At 39.3% G+C, this 23,089-nt stretch overlaps 1 protein-coding gene across 2 annotated transcripts in view; it reads left to right on the forward strand.

The window, feature by feature from the left end:
* Positions 1 to 23,089, forward strand: part of LOC121908811 (cadherin-6-like) — an 80,381-nt gene that overhangs the window by 9,193 nt on the left and 48,099 nt on the right. Inside the window, exons 2-3 of one of the 2 annotated variants that reach the window (XM_042429107.1) lie at positions 6,819 to 6,859; positions 19,979 to 20,319. In XM_042429107.1, coding sequence (XP_042285041.1) covers positions 20,101 to 20,319 — 219 coding nt within the window. In that variant the 5' untranslated portion in view covers positions 6,819 to 6,859; positions 19,979 to 20,100. The remainder of the gene's footprint in view (positions 1 to 6,818; positions 6,860 to 19,978; positions 20,320 to 23,089) is intronic. The other variant, XM_042429105.1, reaches the window with a different exon arrangement.

The raw sequence follows: 23,089 nt of genomic DNA on the forward strand, positions 1-23,089 counted from the left end.
CCTCATATTTTAAGCGAAGAAAATCTCCAAATAGAAGAGGCAATTTAGATTGAGAGAGTTGGTTAGACTTTGGAAAATGCAAGGGGATGGTATTAAACAGAGTCACCTAAACTTGCACATGTACAGATAAAGGGATTTCTCTGAAAAGAACAATTAATATAGCTGGAGGTGTGGGTACTTGACAGGGCAGCTGTGATAACTTCCATATAGGAAGAGTGAATAGGAAGAATGTGTAATCTCTTAACTCACTTATTTACCCACACCTTGTTTCACAGGTTGTAAAAAACACAAAGGCAAACATGAACTATCTTTCCAAAAGGGACTGTCTTATTTGTTTGGTGTGAAGTGGTTCTCATCAGCCTTTGTCTGCTTTAATTGGAGGTAAAAGGAGAAGCAGAAGCACTTGATACAGAGTATATGTCGGCAAAAAGTAGTTTGAAGTCGAATAGTTAATTAATTGACTCCCTCACAAACCAACCACTGGTGTGAACTGTATTTCACAGAGAACTGCTGAATGGTGTAAGAGTACAAAGACAGAGGCTAAGTTGTTCAATTTTATTAGTTTTTTGATTATGGTTCATTGGATTGAATTGGACAGGACATTCTGCTGTGATAAAACAGTAGAGTAAAAGAGGCTGTATTTCAAAGAGAGATTTTATTGCATTGCTCTAGATGGGTTGTCAGATTTTTTTTTTTTACATGTTTTCTGGCCCAGTTTTTATCTTCAGCGTATTCCTCTGTGAGATGCTTTAAATAGAAAATACTACATATTTTGCCTGGAACAGTAGAAATAGTACCATGAGTCATATATCTGTAATTTGTTAATTATTGACTGGTTAGACTTGTTGTAAGGGAGCTGCAACCCGACTGGCAAGAGCATGACTAGTAAGGTTATTAATGTGAGTTACTGACAGTGCTTCCCTGAGGACAGTAGACCACATAAAACCAAGTGCTCTCCACTCGCCATGCCCTTGTACATCATATATACCGCTCGGTTAGATAATGTACTGTAAAAATGCTCCTTTTTTAGCCACCGCCCACTATCAAGGCTGTGAACTGCTAACACTGAACTTCGGTCCATCCATCCATTTTCTGCAGCCACTGATTGTGTGCAGAGTTACAGGAGGCGGGGTGTCATTGGGTGAAAGGTGGGGGACACCTTGGACAGTTCATCGGGGAGAGCTTGATTTCTTAAAGCTGAAATCAGTGCCATACCATCAGTTGCCCCAACTCATTCTGGAATGTAAAAGATTCTTCTCTCAAGGCAAAAATGATGGATGTAAACGGTTGGTAACCAAGACCTAACCCAAGTCATGTTAGTTCATAATGATAATCAGATTTAAACTAAGTGTCAGTACTTCTAGTGCCACAGTGGATCTGAGCAGATATGTATTGCTGCTTGTTCATTGTTGATGCATCATGTTGTTGCAAGTATTATTGATCTCTGCCTGTTTGGATCTGTTTGGGTTGACCACATTTTGGACCCGGTCCAATTATCTCTGGATGTATTAAGATCATATCTGACTGATCTCTTTCAGATCAGGTTGGTTTTTAAAGTATTTGTTGATCTAGTTGTAGTTTAGATCTAATTGTCAGTTTAGATGATAACTGAGCACACACACATGCTACCAACATCTTTAACAGCCGAAAACAATCATCTTATGACAAACAGTAATTCCTATTATTACATCATTCATTCAAACAGTAGAAAATGAGTGCTTATCATATTATGAATACCTTTTATAATATATATATATGGATTTGTATCTCTGAGCACAGTGTTGAAATGGTTACTTTGTGAATAAAGACTTATACTCCCTCTATCTTTATCAGCTGGAGCTGTAGTTTGAGCCCAAAGAGTGCTGAAATTGGTCACTTTTGGACCTGACATAGAAAAGAGTGATGTGGTAGCTGGAGCTGGCTGAACATAAATATCTGATTGTGGTTTCTGAAACGAGTTGATTTTTCTCACTCGACTCCTAAACTGCTTCCAAATTGGATTCATCCCTTGTAGAAGAGATTAAGATAAGAGGAAGCTACACTGATCCCCACAGTGAGAAGGAGGATGTAATGTATAGAAAAAGGGGGTGAGACAAATGCATGCAATTGGGCAAATTAAAGTGGATGATTAGATCAGGGCTGAGATGTTCATTTCAACAGGAAGCTTTTTATGAACTGAGCTTTGTCTTGTTTGTGTGTTTTTACACTCTTTTAACCATGTCCTTACCCCTTACAAACTCATGTAAACACACACTAGTTTACAAGGGTAGATGTTTGCTGATTTGCATAGTAATGGTCTTCTACATTCCAAAGGCGAGTGACAAAAGCGTTGTCTCTGTCTGTGTGTGTTCCTGCTGTTTCTCAGCTCTCTGGCAGCCATAAAACAGGGGTTCTCATGATAAAATGTCCTTGTGAATGACAGAACTGCAAACAGAGCACCACTACAGACCCCCGTAAACACCGTCACACACAAAGCAGCTTTTACAATGGCAGACAAAGTCAGACTGAAGCCTTTTTCCAGAACAGAGTTGAGTTTTCCTGTTTCAACCTTAACAAGTAAATGTTACTTCTCCATTTGCTTTCTTAAGAAAAACCTTTGTTGAAAATGTTAGTATAACACATGATAAGACTTTTTGTTCTGTTATTGTGTCCAGCAGAGCCCCCACATGCCCAGTTGAGAGTAAAGTTTTATGAACTGAAGCATTGAGCTGGATGAAAATTTTATTTATTTGGGGTCTTTAATGATCCCTGAAAGAGATTGTTGTAGCAGCTGGTACTACTGTAGGATTAGGGCAAAGAAAAGAAGGTATACATCAGAGTAGGGGTTATATAAAAATTATGTGAACACAGCCAACAATCACAGCATGAGAAACATAACTGAAAAAGACTGTAGGAATGGCAAGTAGAAAATATGGAACCCAGTGATCAGGAGAATCCCTGTGACGGTTTGCAAAGACAAGTTAAAGTTCACTTAAGTTACCTTTGTAGGAAAGTACTGTAAGAATTTACTTTTCTTATATGAACACACCCACTTCAATTAAATTAATAGGTATAATTAAAGATATATGATAAATTTATACTTAATGATGCTGGTATGACTGAGCTTTTAAGGATTCTTTAGCCTACACACATTTCCAAGTATTATCTACATGTAAATCTCCACTTAATGCCACTCCTTGAGTCTTTCACTCAGGTATTTTATCCAGTTTAATTCAGTTGTTGGTTTGCCACTTGTGAATGAAATCTAACACTATCTAACTCTGACTGATCCTTTAAGCCATTGATCAAGAAGAAATAACAAACATTTGATAGTTCCGGCTTCTAAAAACGTGAGGATCTGTTGCTTTTCTCTGTTTGTCTGCACTATTACATTTTTAAAAATTACACATGTCTTTCCTGTCTTTTGAGGCTGATTCTGGTATTTCTTAGACTTGGTATCATCAAATCAGATGTTTTACACTAAAATATAAAAATAGAATTAAAGGATTTTTAATTATTCTCCTCCAGAAGTAGAAAAAAACCTTGAAGTAGCATTTAGATAATCATGTAGGAAGATGTTTAAAAAGTAAAATAATTAGATAAACATTCTGGCTTTTTAGTTATTAGTGACTTTTTGTGACTGGTCACATCTGGTCACCTGCTTTGGGAAAACATTATGGACATTCTTCACTATTTCGTGGCAGTTTATAGATTTATTTGACAGATCAATTGTGATGAAAATAATCATTAGTTGCAGCCCTAGAAAAATATAAAAGTGTCCCTCTGTCCCTCTGTCCAGAGAAAGTTGGACCACCAAAGGAAGAGACTGTGACGTTCCCTTGCAGGATTTCAGGTCAATGATTTTATAAAATTTCAAACTGTCTCCCGCTGTGTTTTGGGTCTGCTGGTGTGTGATAAAAGCTGCTCATGTTGTGTCAGGTCTCTCATCTTCCTCAGTCCTGCTGACCCCCCACCCCAAGCCCTCTCTCTCTGGTTACATAACACTGTAAATCCTAAAGTACCATCTGGTACCGACAACACTATCCATCACTAATTGTTGTTGATGTACATGGCAACAGTCATCAGAGCTCACACAAACTGAAACACGAACTGAAACACAAACTGAAACATATTCTTGTGAGGACCTGCCCAACCCAAAGAAAGACAGAAGAGATTAAACGAGCACACTTTACTTTCTCTAAAGATGTTAAACTCAAACTTGGTTTTGAATGATAGTGAAACCAAATGCATATCTCTCACGCACACTCTTACATTCATTTCCTGGAGACTTACCCTAACCCTGACCTTAACCACTCACCCAAAAATCATTTGGGTCCCCAATTGGACAAGCCATCTCCAAGTCTGAAACGTGTCCCCAAAAGTAGGATAAGTCAACGCCCCTCCAGCCCACCCCCCCCCACCCCACCCCCCCACCCCCTCACACACACACACATTTCAACATCTATTATCTCCCCTTTGTTAAGATTAAAGCAGCTCAGGTTGCATGGTGGATTAGGTTGGTTGAGGCTTTGTAATTGCTGGGAATGGGTCGCCCCACTGAGTGTTTGTGTGTATATGTGTGTGTGTTGGGGTCAAGCATAGGGGGCAGGGATTACATGACCTACGATGTATATGTCCTGTTGTGTGCTTTGTCAGTTCCTGTGAACCGTTACACACCACTAAAAGCCTGCTTGTAAATGGCCCCAGTATAATGCAGAAAGAGCTCAGAGCTTTAAATCGTATGTTTACGTCCAATTCAGATCAAAGCCTGGATGTTGTTTAGTTTGCATGTGGTGCAGATCTTAATATGCATTAACTCTCATTGTCCAAACTACTTGACTAAATACCATATATGTAGGTCACTGTAAGGACACACACGGTTGAGAGCTTTTGCATATACAGCCCCGCCCCCACACACGAAATACATTTGTACCAGAGGGGACAGGCTGGACATGGAAGACTAAAGGTCTGCAGGTTTTTATGTAAAATAATGTTACTAAGCTCTGTGCTTGAGGTAGAGACACTAATATAAAACCACATTCAAACACGCTGTAATAACAATTGCAGTGGCTGCCTGGAAATGAGGTGTCAGTGCCAGTCAACTCATTCCAGTCACTAACTCCGCTGTCACATTGTGAGCAACCCCATCAACAAGGTCAATGATTTCCTTAAACACTGAGTGACCTCAAAACGTGGCCTGAACTCTTCATTCTGATGTGGTTTTGTTGGATGAACAGTGGTTTTAGCTAGCGTGAGCTAAATGGACGAGCTGTTTGTTAAAGCTATTCAAAGCTACCAGATTGAAGTATCTGACTGAGATTAAAGCCTTTTCGGCCAATTGGAGGCAGCGGATCAACCTGTAAACATAACATTTGATAGATTACCACCTTACTAAGCAGACAGAGAGGAACATTAACATTCACTTAGTCATGTATGTGTCCACCTGATGAATGGAAGTCCAATGTTCACCCTCATTTTGACTGTGGTTTGATCTCCACCAACCCCTGAGAAGTATAATGGATACCCCTACAGTGTAATGGAAATAGCACAACACCTGTCTGTTTATAAAACTAGTTTGAGAAAAAGGTTTTGTTTGGAAGGTGTGAAAGCATTAAAATGGACGGACAGTCTGTGGAGTGGCTGTTAAGGCTTTACAAATAACCATTTTACTGTTTGAAAAGTGTCTAGGCCCACTCAGCCTTATTAAATGTGCATAAAATTAAATCAAACTTGGTTTGTAGTAGAAAAAGTAAATGTACCAGTTGTCCAGAACACCATCCATTTACAGCTTCTGTCTTTGTATTTGGTTTAAAAAGTTTGCTGCACATTGTTCCACAGGTGATACTTGTTGCTGTTTTGCTGTGTGTTCATGTGTCCTGGGAATAATCCTTGAAGGCTCTCCTTTTTAATTAAATAAAATCCAGTTTTTTACATTTTGCTTGTTTCTTTTCCATGTTTGATTTTCAGACAAGATAACTTGTGAACACAGTGCTTTTTGGTGGCCAAAAATTCAAGTTTAGAGTGTCCACAGTTATACAGCTGCACATATACAGAGCAGCCTGTGTTATTTTTCATACTTTGACTTTGAATATGTTCACAAGTACTATTGCATGACTTGTGGACATGAAGCTAGATGTGAGTGTGACTTGCTCAGCACAGGCTTACTATATACAGTATACTGTATAGGAGTCCAGGCGCTACATGGTGTTTAGAGCAAGTCCTCTGTAGATGTGTCTGCAAGCAACAGATTCTTTGAGATTCAGGGCTGTGTTTAAAGTCAAGTCAGCGACTCCCTAAGCCAAGTGAGAATGTTGTGTTGCTACCAAAAACTGAGACATTTTGAGGTTGCAGTGCTGATGTGCAATATTTGGAGATATCATATGCATAAGACAGTTTGTTTAAATTGGAAGTACTTTGTAATAATCTGCATCTGCAATGAGTTGTGAGCATGTATTTAGGAGAGTCACTTTCAAACCACAGTATAATCATCCTCTGAACACAGAGAAATGATTTCTCCTTGTACAAAATAATTTCAAATGAATATATATATATAAAGTAAAGGTGAAAGAAGTCTGAGCAAAAGAGTAATAACTATAGCCATATCAAAGACATAAATTATGCCATTTTATCAAAATTGTATGTGGCTCCCTGTGTGCACTGGTGCTTTAATGATATAATGACCTGCCTGAACTTTCAGTTTATAAAGAATGAGACAAATATTTCTTTCTTATTACTCTATGCAACATCAAAGCAGTTTAATGTGATACTTTTTAACATTTAATATCATATTTTAAAATGTAATTTGATGTAATGTTTATAACTTTTCTATGTAATTTCAGTTTTTTTCCAGATAGGGGAAGCAACAGAGGCCATTTCTAAGGTGTGTCTACTGCTACATCAAATCTGCATTAGAACTGCAGGCTTTACTAGAAAATTCCCTCAGGTGAAAAACAACATCTACACCTTCTTGATATTACTAGTAGGAAGTAGGTAATGACTTTGCAGTGTAAGGAAGCACTGAGCTTCTTCTTTCTATACTCTGATGTTATATAGTTATACTCAGTGATCTTTTTAAGATGCATTTCTGTTTACACGTCTGTATCTAAAGTATTTTACTTTTATTCAGTTCACATTGGTGCACTCTGTCCTACAGTGAATAAATGACTTTATGGATTAAAGACTTTTAGAACTGAAATCAGGTGATTATATTTCATCTGCAGTTCAGAAAGACCCATGAGCTCATAGCTGCCCCTTGTGGTCAATGGTGGAAAAATGCACTCCAACTGGAGTTCTCAGCAATTACCAGAATCGACAGCCGTTGCAGTGGATGTTTTCCCCCATCGGCAACAGTAATGTCCAGTCCAACTTGGTGCATCAGAATGAGACAGACAGCTTTACTTTGCTTACAGCTACACTCTGAAAACTCATGCAAGAATAACTCCTATGAAACCAGTGCGAACGTGTAGCTTCTTGTGCCTTTTAAATGATAGCAAAATGGGACTCATATTCTGTATTCTGGTTAGAGAACTCTAAGGTGATGTTAATTTAGTCACAGAGGAACTGAGAGACAAGCAATGACCCATTTCCTTCCAATCAAGAGTGTCTGGGAAGTGGATATACATTTTAAAATCTAGAAAACGTTGTTGAAGATGATCTTCTTTACTGCAAATTATGTGACGATAGCAGGAATTCGACATGCCATTCTCTCTGTTTGTAACATAAAACTGTGTGCTAATGGTTAGAGTTTGGTGAATAAAACAAATAAAGCTACAGATAGGTTTAGGGTTCATTGAGGGTTATGCAACTTAAGCAACCTAAATTAAGATCAGTGTTTGAGATTAGTCTCAGATGTTGGTTTCACTGCCCACATCTGAGACTAAGGTTAGGTGCAGTTTCAGTTAGGAAAATATATTACTGTCAGTTTTCTGGACCCATCATGTTATTTTAATTGGAAACCTTTGTTCTCTCACAAAACATTGTGAGACTCAAACTAATGTGGACCCATGAGAATTGTAGGTCTTTGCTTTCGCATTCCCCTCCACAGGTTAATAAACCTGTTTTTGGATTTTTTTTTTTTTTTTAAAGAAAGAATTGATGTGCTGATTTTGTATTCTTTGCTGTATTTGGAAGCATCAGAGAGCCTGGTGATGATAATAAGAGTCTTGATCACAGCAGGAGTGTTGAGAGCAGAGTCAGGATGCTATGTGATGGCCTGCGGACCACACACTGGCTACACACTAGCTGCCCGTCATACACAAAGATCACTGCTCCTGCGTGTGTGTCTATGTGTGTATATTTAAGTCAGTAGTATTGATCCCTGCTTTATAACAAAGGGCTGTCGAACTACCTGGACACATTGAATATTGAATAGCTGAGGTAGCTGGTGCTGTCCTTAGAAAACAGAGACTGGGCCAGTGTGCACCTCATTCATTTCATCAGCATCAGCATTTATAGACACTCTCGCTGAGCCTTGTAGGACTGACTTCAGCCCACACTGGTAAAAAATTTGTCGTTTCCTAGTAACCATTGAAAATGAATCAACCACAACTCTTTAGTAATCTGTGTATGAAATTGACTAGTCAAGTCATGTGTGTGCAGTGTCTCTGAAAATACTGACATGCCATTGGTCTTCTCTTGCCCCCCCATTGTTTTCCTGTTCTCCTGCTGATTAGCTGTAAAAGAAAATAAGAAGCTATACTAAACTGGCCATCAGTAGTTAGTAAACACAAACAGCTTTGTTAAAACGTTGGGTAATATTAACGCATATTCTTGACTATACCTCATTGTGGTTAAGTGGTTTTGTCCATGTGAGAGTAATGATCAATAACAATCAATCATTATTTTCATGTTAACAGCATTTCTCCGTTTTTGCCTGACTAGGAGTGGTTAACTTTAGTAATGTGATGTAAAGAACTGCCGCAGTTACCGGATTACCGTGGTAACGCAATCACATCATGCCAACTGCAGAGTCAAGCTGATCTCTGCTTCACCGCTAAATGAGCAGCTCAAGTGAAGGGACATCAGTTATTCTCTCAAGCTTGACATGAAGAATGATGCCAAATGCCGACCAATATTCCTGCTGCAAAGTTGGCCTTTTAATGACAACTCTGGAATAAAGATAGACATTTAGACTATAGAAGCTATAAAGAATAGACAGGATACAGGAATAAATGCATTTGAAAAGTTTACCGTATTGGTCCAAATATAAGTTTTTCTTGGAAATATGATGAAAAAGCGGGGTTGTCTTATAATATATTATATTATAATATATATTGTAAAACCAACTCCTACACAGAGTGTTGCATTATGGGTTGTTTGTGGCATTAATGTTGCTAGGCTAGCGAGTGTCTTAAAATCTGTTTATAGTGAGTGTGTTAGAGTCAGTCAGCACTAAAAGTGTTTCATTCGTCTAGTTTAACCTGCAGGAGTTTCTGAAGGCTCATGTCATGTGTTTTTCTGCCACGGAAGAAATAAATTAATGAAGCGTGAAAACGAGTCCAAAGCATCTTCCAACGTCTCTACTGCAGTAATGGAATATGTCAAGCTGCCAAATACCACTGAAGCAGATGATATGGAGCTCAAAAAGACAAAAAGGCAGTCTCCCTCAGAGTTAGACGTCCGTCCTCCCTGCTGCTCTCTGCTGTAAACACACGTAACGTTAGCTGTTAGCGAGCAGCTGCTCTTATGTCTCTCCAGGTCTCAGTGCTTGTTTTTGGAAGCTCTCTGACAGTCTCCTCTTGATGTGTCTCTCTCCGGATGGCAGACAGGCTGCCACAGTTCTGGTTTGAAGCAGCGGCCGTCCTCTGGCTCATCCCCGTGTCTGTGTGCGCTGCAGCCCGGCTGTACACAGAGGAGGACCTGCTGGTCATCCAGAGCAGCAGCAGCCTGAAGCCTGCTGTCACAATGACATCAAATCAGGCATTGTGACACCTTCCCACAAGGTTGTGCGGAGGTGATTAGTCTGTTGTTTTTTTTCCCTGCGATTAACTAACCAATGAAAAGTTGGTCGACTAAGACAGTTGGTTGACTAAGAACTATTAGGGGTCAGCCCTACATTAATCAAAGCTTATGCTTAAAGAATAAAGTAAAGTATATCGTATTCTTTTCTTATTGTATAGTTTAGTTGTATAATTTGAGTCAATTATTTGAATCGGTTCTTTCATACAAGTGTCATAAATAGAAGTAATAACAGTAACACTAGCAACATAGCAGTTGTGTACCAACTGTGTATTAATCTGTAGCTGAAAGTAGTCCCCAACAAATGTCCTCCTTTTTTAGTAACATTTGCTAAAAACTAGCTTTGACCAGCTGTTTTAGGAAATTACTGAAACTATAGGTATAAATAAAATAAAATATTTTATAAATATTTCCACTTTTATAACAGTTTCATAAGAGCTAAGACACAGTTTGGGAACAAATTGTTCTCATGAAGTGCTGAAATCAAGCCCAGCCAAACTGCAGCTAGATACAGAGGTTCTCAAGGGTTAGCTGAACACACACACAAACAAGTGATTTTCACCTAAAGCAAGGCCAGACTGACCTTAAGTGTCCACCAGTATATCAAGATAAACTGAGACGGAACAGAAACTCCATCCAAGAACGAAAAAAGGTTACTCCAGTACGTAAAAGTACAGTCAAAAGATGATTGGCAAAGTACAGCCTCAGTGTCACAACTGCAGCTATATTGTGTCTGTTTGAAATCCAAGAAAGAGCAACGAGCACTGACTTGCACGACTTTTAATCCACAAGCCTCAGATTTGAACAGTGAATACCTTTTAGAGAATTCAGAAAGGTTAGAAGTCTGCTTCTGCTGGGAGTCTGAGATGCAGTTGAAATGTGCTGGAATATTACAGAATAATAAGAAAAGTGAATAAGAAATGTTAGAGTGCATGTTGATGAACTCAAGCAAACAGTTCAATAAATACTGTCAGTCTTTTTTAGCCATACTTGCATCATGGCTCCAGGGATAGCAGTGTTGATTGATTGGTTAGTTGGTTGCTTGGTTTTTCCTTTGGTCCCAAATAAAATGGCCTATCTGGAGAATCATTGCATGGATTGCCATAAAGTGTGTGGTCTCTAGACTCTTCATCTAGCATCGACTGTAGACTCTTAAGGTGTCAGTATGCTTCAGAGTGCTTGTGAAGTGTTGGATACCCCCTCTCTCCAAACTGCTAAGACAACAGAATTGGAGAGGGCTGCTTCCAAGCAACTAAGGAAGATTTGAACTTCTTTTTTTCAGTCTTCACACAACTACTTCTGTCCCTTTGTGCAAGCAAGTGCAACACTGCGAACGCTTTTGAGGAAACATGCTTTTTACCTCGTCTTTGAGTGCGGCCATTCAGAGCAGCTACAAACTGTTTGCCTTTGAAGCGATCAAAGGACTGTGAACAAATTGATTTGTTTTGACCTTACTCCAGCTTTTAGCACTTATATTACTAAAAAACTTATGCAGACTTTTGGACCCCATTTTTTTTCCAGCCAATGAAACCAAATGATGAAGCTGGAAAATTTGTGATACAACTTCAAAGTCTCTAACATGTATGTTAATATGTACTGTGAGAAGATATACATTTCTCAACCAACAGGATTTTCATCATGCTTTTTATATTAAGGTAGCTATGCCTTTAACATATTTGGGTATACTGCCATTGTGTTCAATGCTGCAGGTCACTGAGCAGGCCTCTTTTTGGCAGTATTAGATTTTTGTATGATTTTTGGATCAATGTGATGAATTACTGTGATTTATCACATATTTAATTTGCTGGATAAACCAAAAACAGACATCCCTGTTTGGTTACTTTATACATGGTCATTTCACCAGTATTGGTAATATTCAGTTCACATAAAAATGTTTGAATATACAGATATGAAATGTTGGAACAGGAAGTTGTTTCCATGCCACTGTGACTTATTTTAAATGAGAGTTATCTAGGTTTCCCAAACAAATTCTAACCCAGTTATGATGTTTACATCCTAAGCTAAAAACTGGGTTACTTACTGACTGGGCTCTGCATGTTTCCTCAGACTGAATATCTAATGAGACGACTGACAGAATGACTGACTGACTGAGTGACTGGTAGGTGGATTAGGAAGACATGCATACACTGACCGTGGCTGGCTAACAGACTGTCTGACTGACTGACTTCTAATATCTGTTCCGTATGAAAGAGAATGATTCATGGCAATGTCATGTGGATCACAAAAAAAGTTGCTGAAAAAGTTTACTCTTTAAAAACTTGCAGTCAAGTCTCTAAAGTCAAGGTGCAACTTCTGCACCTCGTCTATGGTTTATTCATAATGAGACTCACACTCCCAAGGACCAGGGACTGGACTATCTGACGGCTCTGTGAGAATGTATGTGTGTGTGTGTGTGTGTGTGTGTGTGTTTCACTGTTTGTGTGTGTCTGAGGGAGAGACAGCGAGTGTGAGTTAAAACTGGATAGGCGGTGTGGATGCTGTTGGCTGCCTTCAGATGGCTGGTCTATTCTGATGGAAAGGGGTGGCTGGGTTTGTGCTTCTCTCTCTCTCTCTCTCTCTCTCACACACACACACACACACACACACGCACATAACACGCACACACACATAAGCTGCTCGGTGGCTGACATTCTCCTTTTTTCACCTCTAATTGGTCCTCTGGGAGTTGTCAGAGGTCTCAGTGGCTGTCTGCAAGGTGGTAACACACACACTCTCACACACACACACACACACACACACACACACACAGAGCCATGCTTCAGGAGAAGCGGGAGATGGAGGCGACAAAGGTAGAGAGGCACCGTGATTGTCACCTGAAGGTCATGAACATTTATCACTGTTTGTAAAGACAAAGGAGGGGAGGTGGGAGAGGAAATATCACGTTGGCCTGTGCTGCTGTTCTAAAGTGGGCAAGACTGCTGTATGAGTCCAGACTGCTTTAATAACACTCTCACTACTGTTTTAGGCACACCAACTCATACAGGCCACCTAAATGCATTTTGTGTTTGTGTGAAAAGGCCACCAAGTTTCATCTGTATTGAGTTGGCTCCAGCATATAGAAACTTGCAAGTGATATCTGGCAGCTGTTGAGAGGTGGCAGCATGTCTTGCACAGCTTGAGTCTCAAAATAATTGAACAGTCTCAGTAGTTCATTTCTGTGCTCTTTTTAAAGAGTGTTGGAAGTTGGAAGCCTCATTATATCACATTATGTCATTTAAAGTAGGTTGTAGAATTATGATTGACAGTTCTTTCTCCACAATGCATTCCTACACCAGACTGGACATTATAATGCATCACTCATTTGGTTGCCGTGGCTGGAAAAAAAAATATGGTAGTTGTTTTGGAAGATTTCTCTCTTAACTGCTGATGTGCAGTGTAGTGCAACAGCAGGGAGTCTGACACCTAAACTATACAACAATATCAGTTTCTGAGTAAACTTTAGTTGCAGACATGTGACATAACGGCCTAAATCGCAGGTTCTTCCCAACATCTTTTTTCTTGGGACTCCAATATTAGATCAAAATCTTTGCAATCCCAGTATTTACAATGTAGACATTTGTTTGCTCCTGGATTCTTTAAATGACACAGCAATTTTTGATGAAAAGTTGGGTTTCTACTAGCAATTTCTTTCATTATCAATGCCAGATATTTTCTCATTTTATTGATCGTTTGTAAAATGTAAAAATGTGGATCACAATTTCCAATGTGATGAAATGAAGCTGAACTTAATATAAATTAATTTAAACCTGCAATAAATGATTTTGGCCACTTAGGGGCAGCAGAAACAAGTTGTGAACACAAGTCCAATATTCACTCTGTTTTAGCTCTGTTTTTACTCTCTACCAACTGCTGAGGGAAATATCTGGCTCTTTAGCTGCTAAACAACATCTGCTCTCTGATGTCCAGCTCTTCCTCTCTGCCTCCTCCTGTCATCGACCCTCTTTCTGGGAGCTCGCCATCTCTACTCCATTTTACTGGCGTCAGGCAGAGTCACATTGAGGAAATCCTCAGGAAGATGAAACCCTGTACTTGTGCCCTGGACCCCATTCCCACAACTCCGCTCAAATCATACATCCCCATTCTCATGCCCCTGACCAAACTGTCAACCTCTTCCTTCAAACTAGTAGTGTTCCATCTGTCCTCAAGGTCGCAGTCATCCGCCCCCTCCTCAAGAGGCCCACCCTGGACCCAGAAGTTCTTGCCAGCTACAGACCTATCTCCAACCTCCCTTTACTGTCCAAGGTGTTGGAGAAGGTGCTCTTTACAGGGATCCAGAAGCTCCAGCACATTCAGAACAGCGCTGCCAGGATCCTGATGAGACACAAACATATAATACCAATTCTGTTTTCATTGCACTGGCTGCTTGTCTCCTTCACGACTGACTACAAAATCCTACTACTCACATACAAATCCGTCAACGGACATGCTCCTCCCTACCTACAGGAACTGATCATACCAAAAACCTCCACCCGCATCCTTAGATCTGCCAGCAGCCTGCTCCTACAGGCTCCCAGCGCCAAGCTCTGCACCATGGGGATCAAGCCCTCTACTCTGCTGCATCACGCTTGCGGAACAGCCTCCCTAATTATCTGGGGGCAGCACAGACCCTAGACTCTTTTTAAAAAGGCCTGAAAACCCTTCTATTCACGGAGCATGTAGCAGAGATTCACTACGAATGAAAAGTGTGGTACAAAGATGGTTTAATCAGTTCTTGCCACATTCTTCGTTTAGCTTTTCCTTCTATAATCTTACAGTGAAGGATCACTGTAATATCAGTCTGCTTTGTTTACGTGTAGTTAATGCAATGGCTGCATTTGTGGAGTTAAGCCCTTTGAGCAGATGGTGCTCAAGTTCATCTGCTGGTAGATTTAAACAACTGTCAAGAGTTTGTACAGCAACACCCTTTCAAAGTGTTCAGAAGCTACTCTGGATAAGAGCACACACAAAAGAGTATTTTGGAAAGTTTCTGATCTAGGAACCAATCTGATAATCACACACATTTAGTTAGGGAAATAAGTATGTTACAAGATAAAGTCGATGTTCTGATTTAGCTGCTCCCATATCCAGCACAAGACTTCCACCAGCACTTAAGATTTAAACATTGCAGTCACTCTCTCAGCTCATTCATTTATGAATTAGTGCAAATGAAGTTGTCCTGTTAGTTCTAAACCTGTATTGCTATTCACCCAGTAAATTAAGTTTTGTGATGAAATCCTCCAGTTTTTTAATAAAATATATATATATATATATATATATATATATTTTATTATATATATATATTTTTTTTTTTTTTCTCCCAATACTTTAGAGAACTGTGAGAGCAAAGAAAGACCTCAGTCCCCCGCAGCTTTCTGGCTTGCCTCTGTATGACAGTTTTGGCTTTTGTGTTCACAAAGCACATTACCATTATCAGACTGTCCTTCCTAGGAAATGTATGGCAAGCTGAAATTGCACGGGTTTGTATTCACATTTTGGCTTTGAAAGATTTGAAGTACATGCTTTTCTAAAGAAGCTAATTCACTCAGTAGGGCGTCTTCACCTTTTTCCCCACTTATAGCCCTGGCATATGTTTGATGTCTTGTCTCAAGTCTGCTTATAATCAAATCATGCAAGAATATTGTTCCGGGTGATCGACATGTTGCTCTAGATCTGCAGTTTTTCTGTCCTCTTTGGTAGATGACTTGAGCTTCCAGACCTCCTACATTAGTCCAAGCAGTTTTGCTTGTTGGTTAGCTATCTTACTAAGCTCTTCCAACATCAAGTTAAGAGACTTTCTGATCTCCTCCATCTTGTCCTCGTACACAAGGCACTGAATAGAGAAGTATGTCATAGGTGGCTGATTTTGGTTATAGCTTCTTGAGGGCTTTGACATAGGCTAGCACAACAGTGCTTTAAGCATTTTGGTGACTTTAAACACACTCAGATACTCACTAGAATAACTAGGCGATGGGGGGAAATCCCTTTGAACTGGAAAACTGGAAGGCTCCAGCCACTTTCACTGCACAATAATGGAGCTGTAAGGCTCGTTAAAAACAGAGTAAAGGCGTCCAGCCAGAATCAATAAGTCTCTTGTGTGTTGTTCACCTGATTCAATTAAACCCTTTTCATAAAGCACGAACTTAATGGGACTAATGCAGTACTTGGACAGAGAGGGAGAGGAAACATGAGACAAAGAGACAAGGAAGAGAAGGAGACAGCGAGGTAGAGAAAGGGTGAGGATGCTTTGTGATTCATCAGTTTAGGGTTAGGGTTAGGGTTAAACAGGGAAATATGAAAGTAACGTGAAGTAAGTGTATTTCTAGTGTCGCATGTGTTAAATGTCATGGCTGTTTTGTTCAGGACAGTCATAGGTCTTTGATTTTGACTATGTCAGGATCTCCTAGTCTCTCTACAATGTAGGACATATAGTTTTAATGTCCATTTTCAATGATTAGAATAAGTTGGTTTTATTGTGGTAAAGGAATTGTGCTGTTTCACCAAAGCTAATGAAGCTACCTCCACAGTCATGATGTGATGGCTGATGGTTAGGAACCACTGTTATATGTCAGGGCTGCACCCTAGTGCTGAAAACGTGAATTGATAAGGTGGTTTATCCTTCAAATCAAGCACTGCAAGGCTAGTGCACAATGAGGGTAATTTGTTGATTAGTCACCGAGTCATTTTAATCAGTCTCTTCACGATCACGCCTGCTTTTCCTTGATGAGCAGCCTCAAAGAAGCACATCCTGACTCTTTTTTGTCCTAGAAGTCTTTCAAAAAAAACATCTGACATTGATCTTGTGTGAACAAAATGTTGCCATGCCATGTCTACGGAATGAAATGGGTTACATTTGTATGGAAAGTACCTCAGATAAAAAAGAACACTATTTTTGCTTGTTGCAGCAAGACACTGACCGAGCTGTGTGTGGGAAGATAAAAGCACATTTCCTTTCAGTGTCGTAATTGCTGTGTAAGCGTTCCTTCCAGATCCTTCAACGTGAATGTGTATGGATTTATTGATCCAGTGCAGTTTTTAAGTGCACAAAGACAGTTTTTGGGGACGTGTTTTTTTTTTTTTTTTCCAGATACTACAAGCACTAAGTTAGTAGTCAACTTGATTTTTGAGGGAAATGTTTATTTAAAGCCAAGGCAATTTGTCTTCCTGAAATGATGTCTGCAGGAGAGAGAGGAAGGAGATGTGCTCAGTCTGCGTATGTAGTGAAGGATCTGTGTTGCTGCATTTATATTAGTTCCTGTAGGGACACATACAGTACCTCACATACCACAGGTGTGATTCTCTTCTCCTCCTACACCTATAGACTGCAGACAACCAGTTCACAACAGTAATGACATGTTATTTCTCGTGAGCAGACTTGAAATCTGTAAAGCTCTCTAAAGGTTCTCATGGTTTTACATTTATACCCACCTCAGTCATGATGTTGAGGTGGCGATTAAACACTTAATCATTGAGAGAAAGATGACAGAAAAGGAGAGAAATGTTCTGTTAATGTGGTTTGAACATTACTGCCTGGTTGAACTAATTAAAATGATTAAGTCGGTAAAACTCAACTTAAAACTTTGCTTGCTCATAGTGCCACACAACATGCTAATTATTTAAAGAATTATGTGGGATATTATGTGGGTTTCTCACTACAAGTGACTCCTTTTACATTACACATAGCTGTTTGATCTACTGTTATTACTGAAAACGTCATTTAGTTCAGCTTTAAAGAGAAAGGTATAAAACTGCAGCTATTAAGGAAAAATTGAGGTGAAAGACAGTAGAAGCTTAAAGAAAGAGTTTTATATCCTGACACAGAAGATACAGATTGTGCAAAAAAGGAGGTGTTTGGTTTTACCTTCATCATCACCAGTCAGTGAAAGTACATTCATGAATAATTCATTGCACTCATTGTGTAAACGCATATCTTGATAAAAGGCCTTTTCAAGCATTAGCCTTCAGTAGTCACAGATAGTCAAGATTACATGCCACTTTTTTCATATATCCTCAACCTTGTCAGTGGTTCCAGTAATGCTCTGTCTCTGCTGTTATTACAGTCTCTCTGTGGCCTTTTCAATGGATTCCTGCCTTTGTTGTGTTAATACAAAATGATAGCCTGACTCTATTGCTTTTGCAGAGCTTTCCATAAGAGCCAGCTGACAGCCAAACAGCCAACTACTCATTTAAGCCCAGCCGGCTAGTTTATTATATTCATTTTTGATTCTAATAAAATAGTTTTGATTAAGTTGCAATTAGCTATGCGCCTACATTTACGACCATTAGCCTCCACTTCAAAACAATGCGAGCATGATGATAGAAAGACGTACCTACAAGTCTCTATATGAATGTGTGTGTGTGTGTGTGTTTGCTCTCAGCTGAGAGGTTGCGTCCTGCCGAGCAGAGAGTCGCCTTCAGTGTTTGACAAATATTAGCAAAATAACTGATGACAAAACACATTAAGAATTGCATTGATTGCACAGACAGCGGACATCCTCATTAAACAGGCTACTTCATTAAACAGCAGCAACTTGATGATTGTATAGTAAGTATTAAAAAGTCCAATGAAAGCGCTGCATTTTCCATATACGCCACGTAGATGTTTATGGGCGCTTTTTGCAGCAGAGCCGTCTCTTAAGACGCATTGCAAACAAACAGTAAAACAGGCGACATTGTCAAAGTAACAGGCCTGTGTCATATGAGGAAAATGTAGACTGTGCCTCACACTCAGGATGATAGTGAAGATGAAGATGACTAGAAGTTGAGTTGATTCAGTAGATTCACATGATTTTAGAGTTATTTTTGGCATAGGTGTATTTTTATAAATAATTTAATTTAAAACCAATACATAGGCTAGATAAGATTGGGATTACAAACGTGTTCCCCCTTAAAACAACCTTGTTTACTTTCATTGAATAAGAGTGCATTTATGTTTATAGTAAAACAATACATTAACCATCATTGTGGCATGTCTTGATAAACCTTACAGTGAAGGTGTCGATAAATAAATAAAAAATAATAAATGAGGTTTAATGATTCTTAATTGTTAAAGTTCTGATCAGTCTGGTTTTAAATATTAACAGCTATTTATAGACTGTGTGGGATAAAACACAAAGTGAGTTAATTAAGATCAGTGTATATGATGGAGTAGTTGCATTAGAATGTGCCAGAAGCCACCAACTTTGGGCTTTTACAGCCATAATTTTTCATGCCCCCGGACCCCCCCCCCCCTAGCTGGCTACTTTTTCCCACTGGCTGGCTGCTCCATATCCTGGTGGAAAGGATGCTTTTGTTAAACATCTTTCTCCATGTGTTACTAATGACTGTTCAGCTGGGCGGTGGAAGCGTTGAGTGCATTTATATGCCGCTCTCTTTATGCTAGGCAAAAATAAATCTTTGTTTATCATGAATGGGAATATTCAATGTTGCCAGGGGAAAAATGGTTATGTGTTTATGTAGATACAGATGCATTTATATGTAGATGCAAATGCCTTTGTACAACGTCTTATACTTAACATTGTTCCACAGAATTAGTGTGGAGAGACCTTGAATTAGTTTATGTATGCTAACATGACGTACACAAGTACAGTTCCACTGTCACTGCATGCTTAGCATTTTTAATATACTGATAGTGCAAACCATGAAATACTATGTCAAGTTGAGGTGACTTAAATTTGAAGTTTTTTGATTGGTGAAAGTGGTGTGTATCAGTTACACTTTTATCTCCTGTGACTAGTGCATTTCTCCTTTAAATTAATATGCATGAAGGAAAATGGCGCATTTCACTAATCACACACAAGGCTGGGTGCCTCCTCATCAAGTTACACACAATCTTCACAGAATGCACCAGACAGGAGATGCAAAAGGTTTAGTAAATCATGCAATCATCAATTAGATGAAAATTCTGCACTCCTACATCAAGCAGATCAGTTTCCAAGAAATCACCAAACTGCCCTCACAATGCAGTCTTATTAAATCTTGACTTAAGTGTTGCAATGTTCAGCTGAGCCACGTACTCATCCCTGTTTCTCTGCCTCTTCTACAGCTTCTTTCCCCAGTCAGTCAAAACCTGAAGGACTATGACTGATCGACCCATCTCCCAATTCAAAGAGATCCTACTGGGAAGATAGAACATTTGTGACCAGTACATTATACGCCTCTGCAAAAATGAGGACTATCTTACCGGGCCTTGTATGGTTCTGTCTTGGCCTGTACCTGGATGCATTTTCTCTGACTGGACAGAGGACAAAGACAGAAGGTGGAGGTGGAACTGAAGCAGCAATCGGAGGAGACAAGGTGCTCAAGAGAGTGAGACGAGGCTGGATGTGGAACCAGTTTTTCCTGCAGGAGGAGTATACAGGCAGCGACTACCAGTATATTGGCAAGGTAAGAGCTGTGCCAGTACCTGCAAATTCTTTGTTGCATAGAATGTAGTGCCATATGTTACGAAATGTAATTAAGTTCTTGATTAGGGTTATCAGTCATGTTTGTTCTTCTCTCCTAAATTGCTGGCTTTGTTAATATGAATTTATGCTGAAGTTCACGCTTTACCCATTTTACCCATGACTCCTGTGGCTGCAAGCATAATGAATTACTACTGTTAATGATCATTGCTTAACAAGTGCACTATAATTCAGGGATCATCTACCATTTAATAGTTTCATTACACACAAAAAGCTAACTGTTATCTTTTTGACCTCCATGTGCAGCTACATAAAAACAGTGTAAAGACTCTTCCTCTTACAAACAGAAAGTTAAATACATAACCATTAAACACATCCTCACTTGGTCTGGTATGATCGGTTTTCAGATGGTGGCTAACAATAGCTGATGTTAGCAAACTGCTGTGTAACTGGTATTACTGTGTCAGATTGCTGACTTTATGACTTGCACTACTGGTACACTATGATTTAGCATTAGCATTATCCTATAACTATCAGTTGTAGTCACAGTGGCCGATGTTCAGCAAAGGTTATGTAGGCTAGCTTTAAAGCTGCACTTTAGCATCTTTCAGCTCATTGTTTTGGTTTTACAAGCCCACAACTTTACTTTTCTGGTTTAGTCTCATCACTTTCATTCGCCTCGTTTTCAACCACAGCAGGCAGCTGTTTTTACTGTATGACAACATGTTAGCCATATTAGCTTTATACATTCATAATTTGTCAAATGTGTGTGTGTGATATTTAGCTTGTTGTGAATTTCTCCTGTGGCCATGTTGGAAAAAAAGGTATCTATGGTTGCTGTGGAGCAGAGAAAGTCAGAGCTCTGTAGTGTGGAGTAGAGAAAGCACCGCTGCCGCAGCTCTGGCTCCTCTGTCTGTCACTATGGCAAGCTTTCACAACAGAAATAATGGAATCTCTAAAATTGTTATAGTGTGATATTTTTGCACTTGCAACTGTAAAGACTTGTGTTGATGTTTTGTGGCCCAGTGGCTGCATTGAGCAGTACACATTCAGGACAAAGAGGCAGAAGGGCTGTCAGCAAGGAAATTGCAAGATAGGCATGAAGACAGAATGTGCAAAGTGAAGCGAATATATGAAGAGTGTAGAGTTTTCTCCTCTCGCATGCTAAAAGACATCTGTACGTATGTAGTGACTGCTGTGGTGGATGTGTTGATGCTGATACCATCCTGTTTATCTCTTACATGTGCTCTTTTTTCATAATCATCTCATTGTTATATACAGCCTGTTATATGTTGCATTTACATATCAATACATATCAATCCACCTTTTCCATAATATTCTCTGGTTTGTGTCTCAGTGTGTTCCATTGCAACTTTATGCAACTGCTGCTCCTTTATACCCTGTTATATCCCAGTTCTTGTGTTATGTACTTGTCAGTATATGTAAGACTGAAACATTCACAAAAATAGCAACTTTTCACTGCAGGAATATAATAAGCACTAACCTGAGGTTTCACATAACTCTAATCAACCTTTAAGAACATTGTGAGGCTTTGGCGCAAGGTTCTTCGGTGCATTTCCACTGATTTTTACAAACCAAGATGTTCTGGATAAACAGTATGTCATTAAAAAAAGGCAAAAGCAGGACTGAATATGTCAGTTTTATTCACTGTTTGATACACTGTTGAAATAAGCAGTTGTGGGACAGACAGTAATGCAAGATTTAAGATGATGTTCTTTCACATTTTTGTGAACATGAGATACAAGTTTATACACCTGCAGGAGAATCCAGGACACTGCTGGGCTCAATACAAGCAGGTCAGTGGACCAAAACATCTGTAGCTTTTCAGTTTGTTTTATAACTGCTGATTCAAGCCCCCTCTGATAACCATCTCTATTCAATTCAATTGAATTAGGGCCTTGATATCATCTTAATTTGTCCAACAAGCATTTTATGGAGGATTAGTTGTAAAGATGCAGTAGTGAAATAGTGGTTACTGTGGTGTTTACAGTCAACAACATTTCCAGCAACCCCTGAAAGTACCTAGAAGGTGTAGTATCACCTCTCTTCAGCAGGGTCCAAATATCTCCAAAGCAGGTGGAGAACAGTGGAAACAAAAGTAGAAACTGTGACAATAGCTACACACTACATTATGTTTCAGTGAATTCCTGCAGTGGAAAATGGCCAAAGAATGTGAGTGTGTGAGAACACAAAAGCTCCAGTGTCTGTGCCTGAGGCCATTTTCTTCATATTGACTAAAAGAGCCAAAAAATTACTAAATAAAATTGGTAGTGCAGAATAATCAAAGTTTTGTGAAGTTATATTATCATACGCAGGGTTCAAATTTTAAGCTGGGTCTTACAAGGCCACCTTTCCAAAAACCTGAAGCTACACATATGTGGTTAACAAAACAATCTCTGTTCTGGAGCTTTCAATCATAAGATGACAAATTAAAGAGCACATAAGTAGGCTTTATGCTGTTTTAAAGAACATACTCTTTGCATGTTCAACCTCATTTATAACCTGTAACTGATTTATACCACTGCTGTAGCTGTAAAATAGGATGTCTCAACTAGTTTTCTCACTGACAATTTTTTGCTGGGAAGATTATAAATGTGGGTGTTCTGCTTTGCTGAGGCAGTGTCGTTATGTTAATTAATAGCTGTTACAAATGAATGACTTGGATCCATCAGCATACACAAGTGAATACAATGAACTCAATGTGCCTCATACTAAATGTATGAAGAAACAAA

This window comes from Thunnus maccoyii, chromosome 12, assembly GCF_910596095.1.
Source record: "Thunnus maccoyii chromosome 12, fThuMac1.1, whole genome shotgun sequence".
Lineage (NCBI taxonomy): Eukaryota > Metazoa > Chordata > Actinopteri > Scombriformes > Scombridae > Thunnus > Thunnus maccoyii.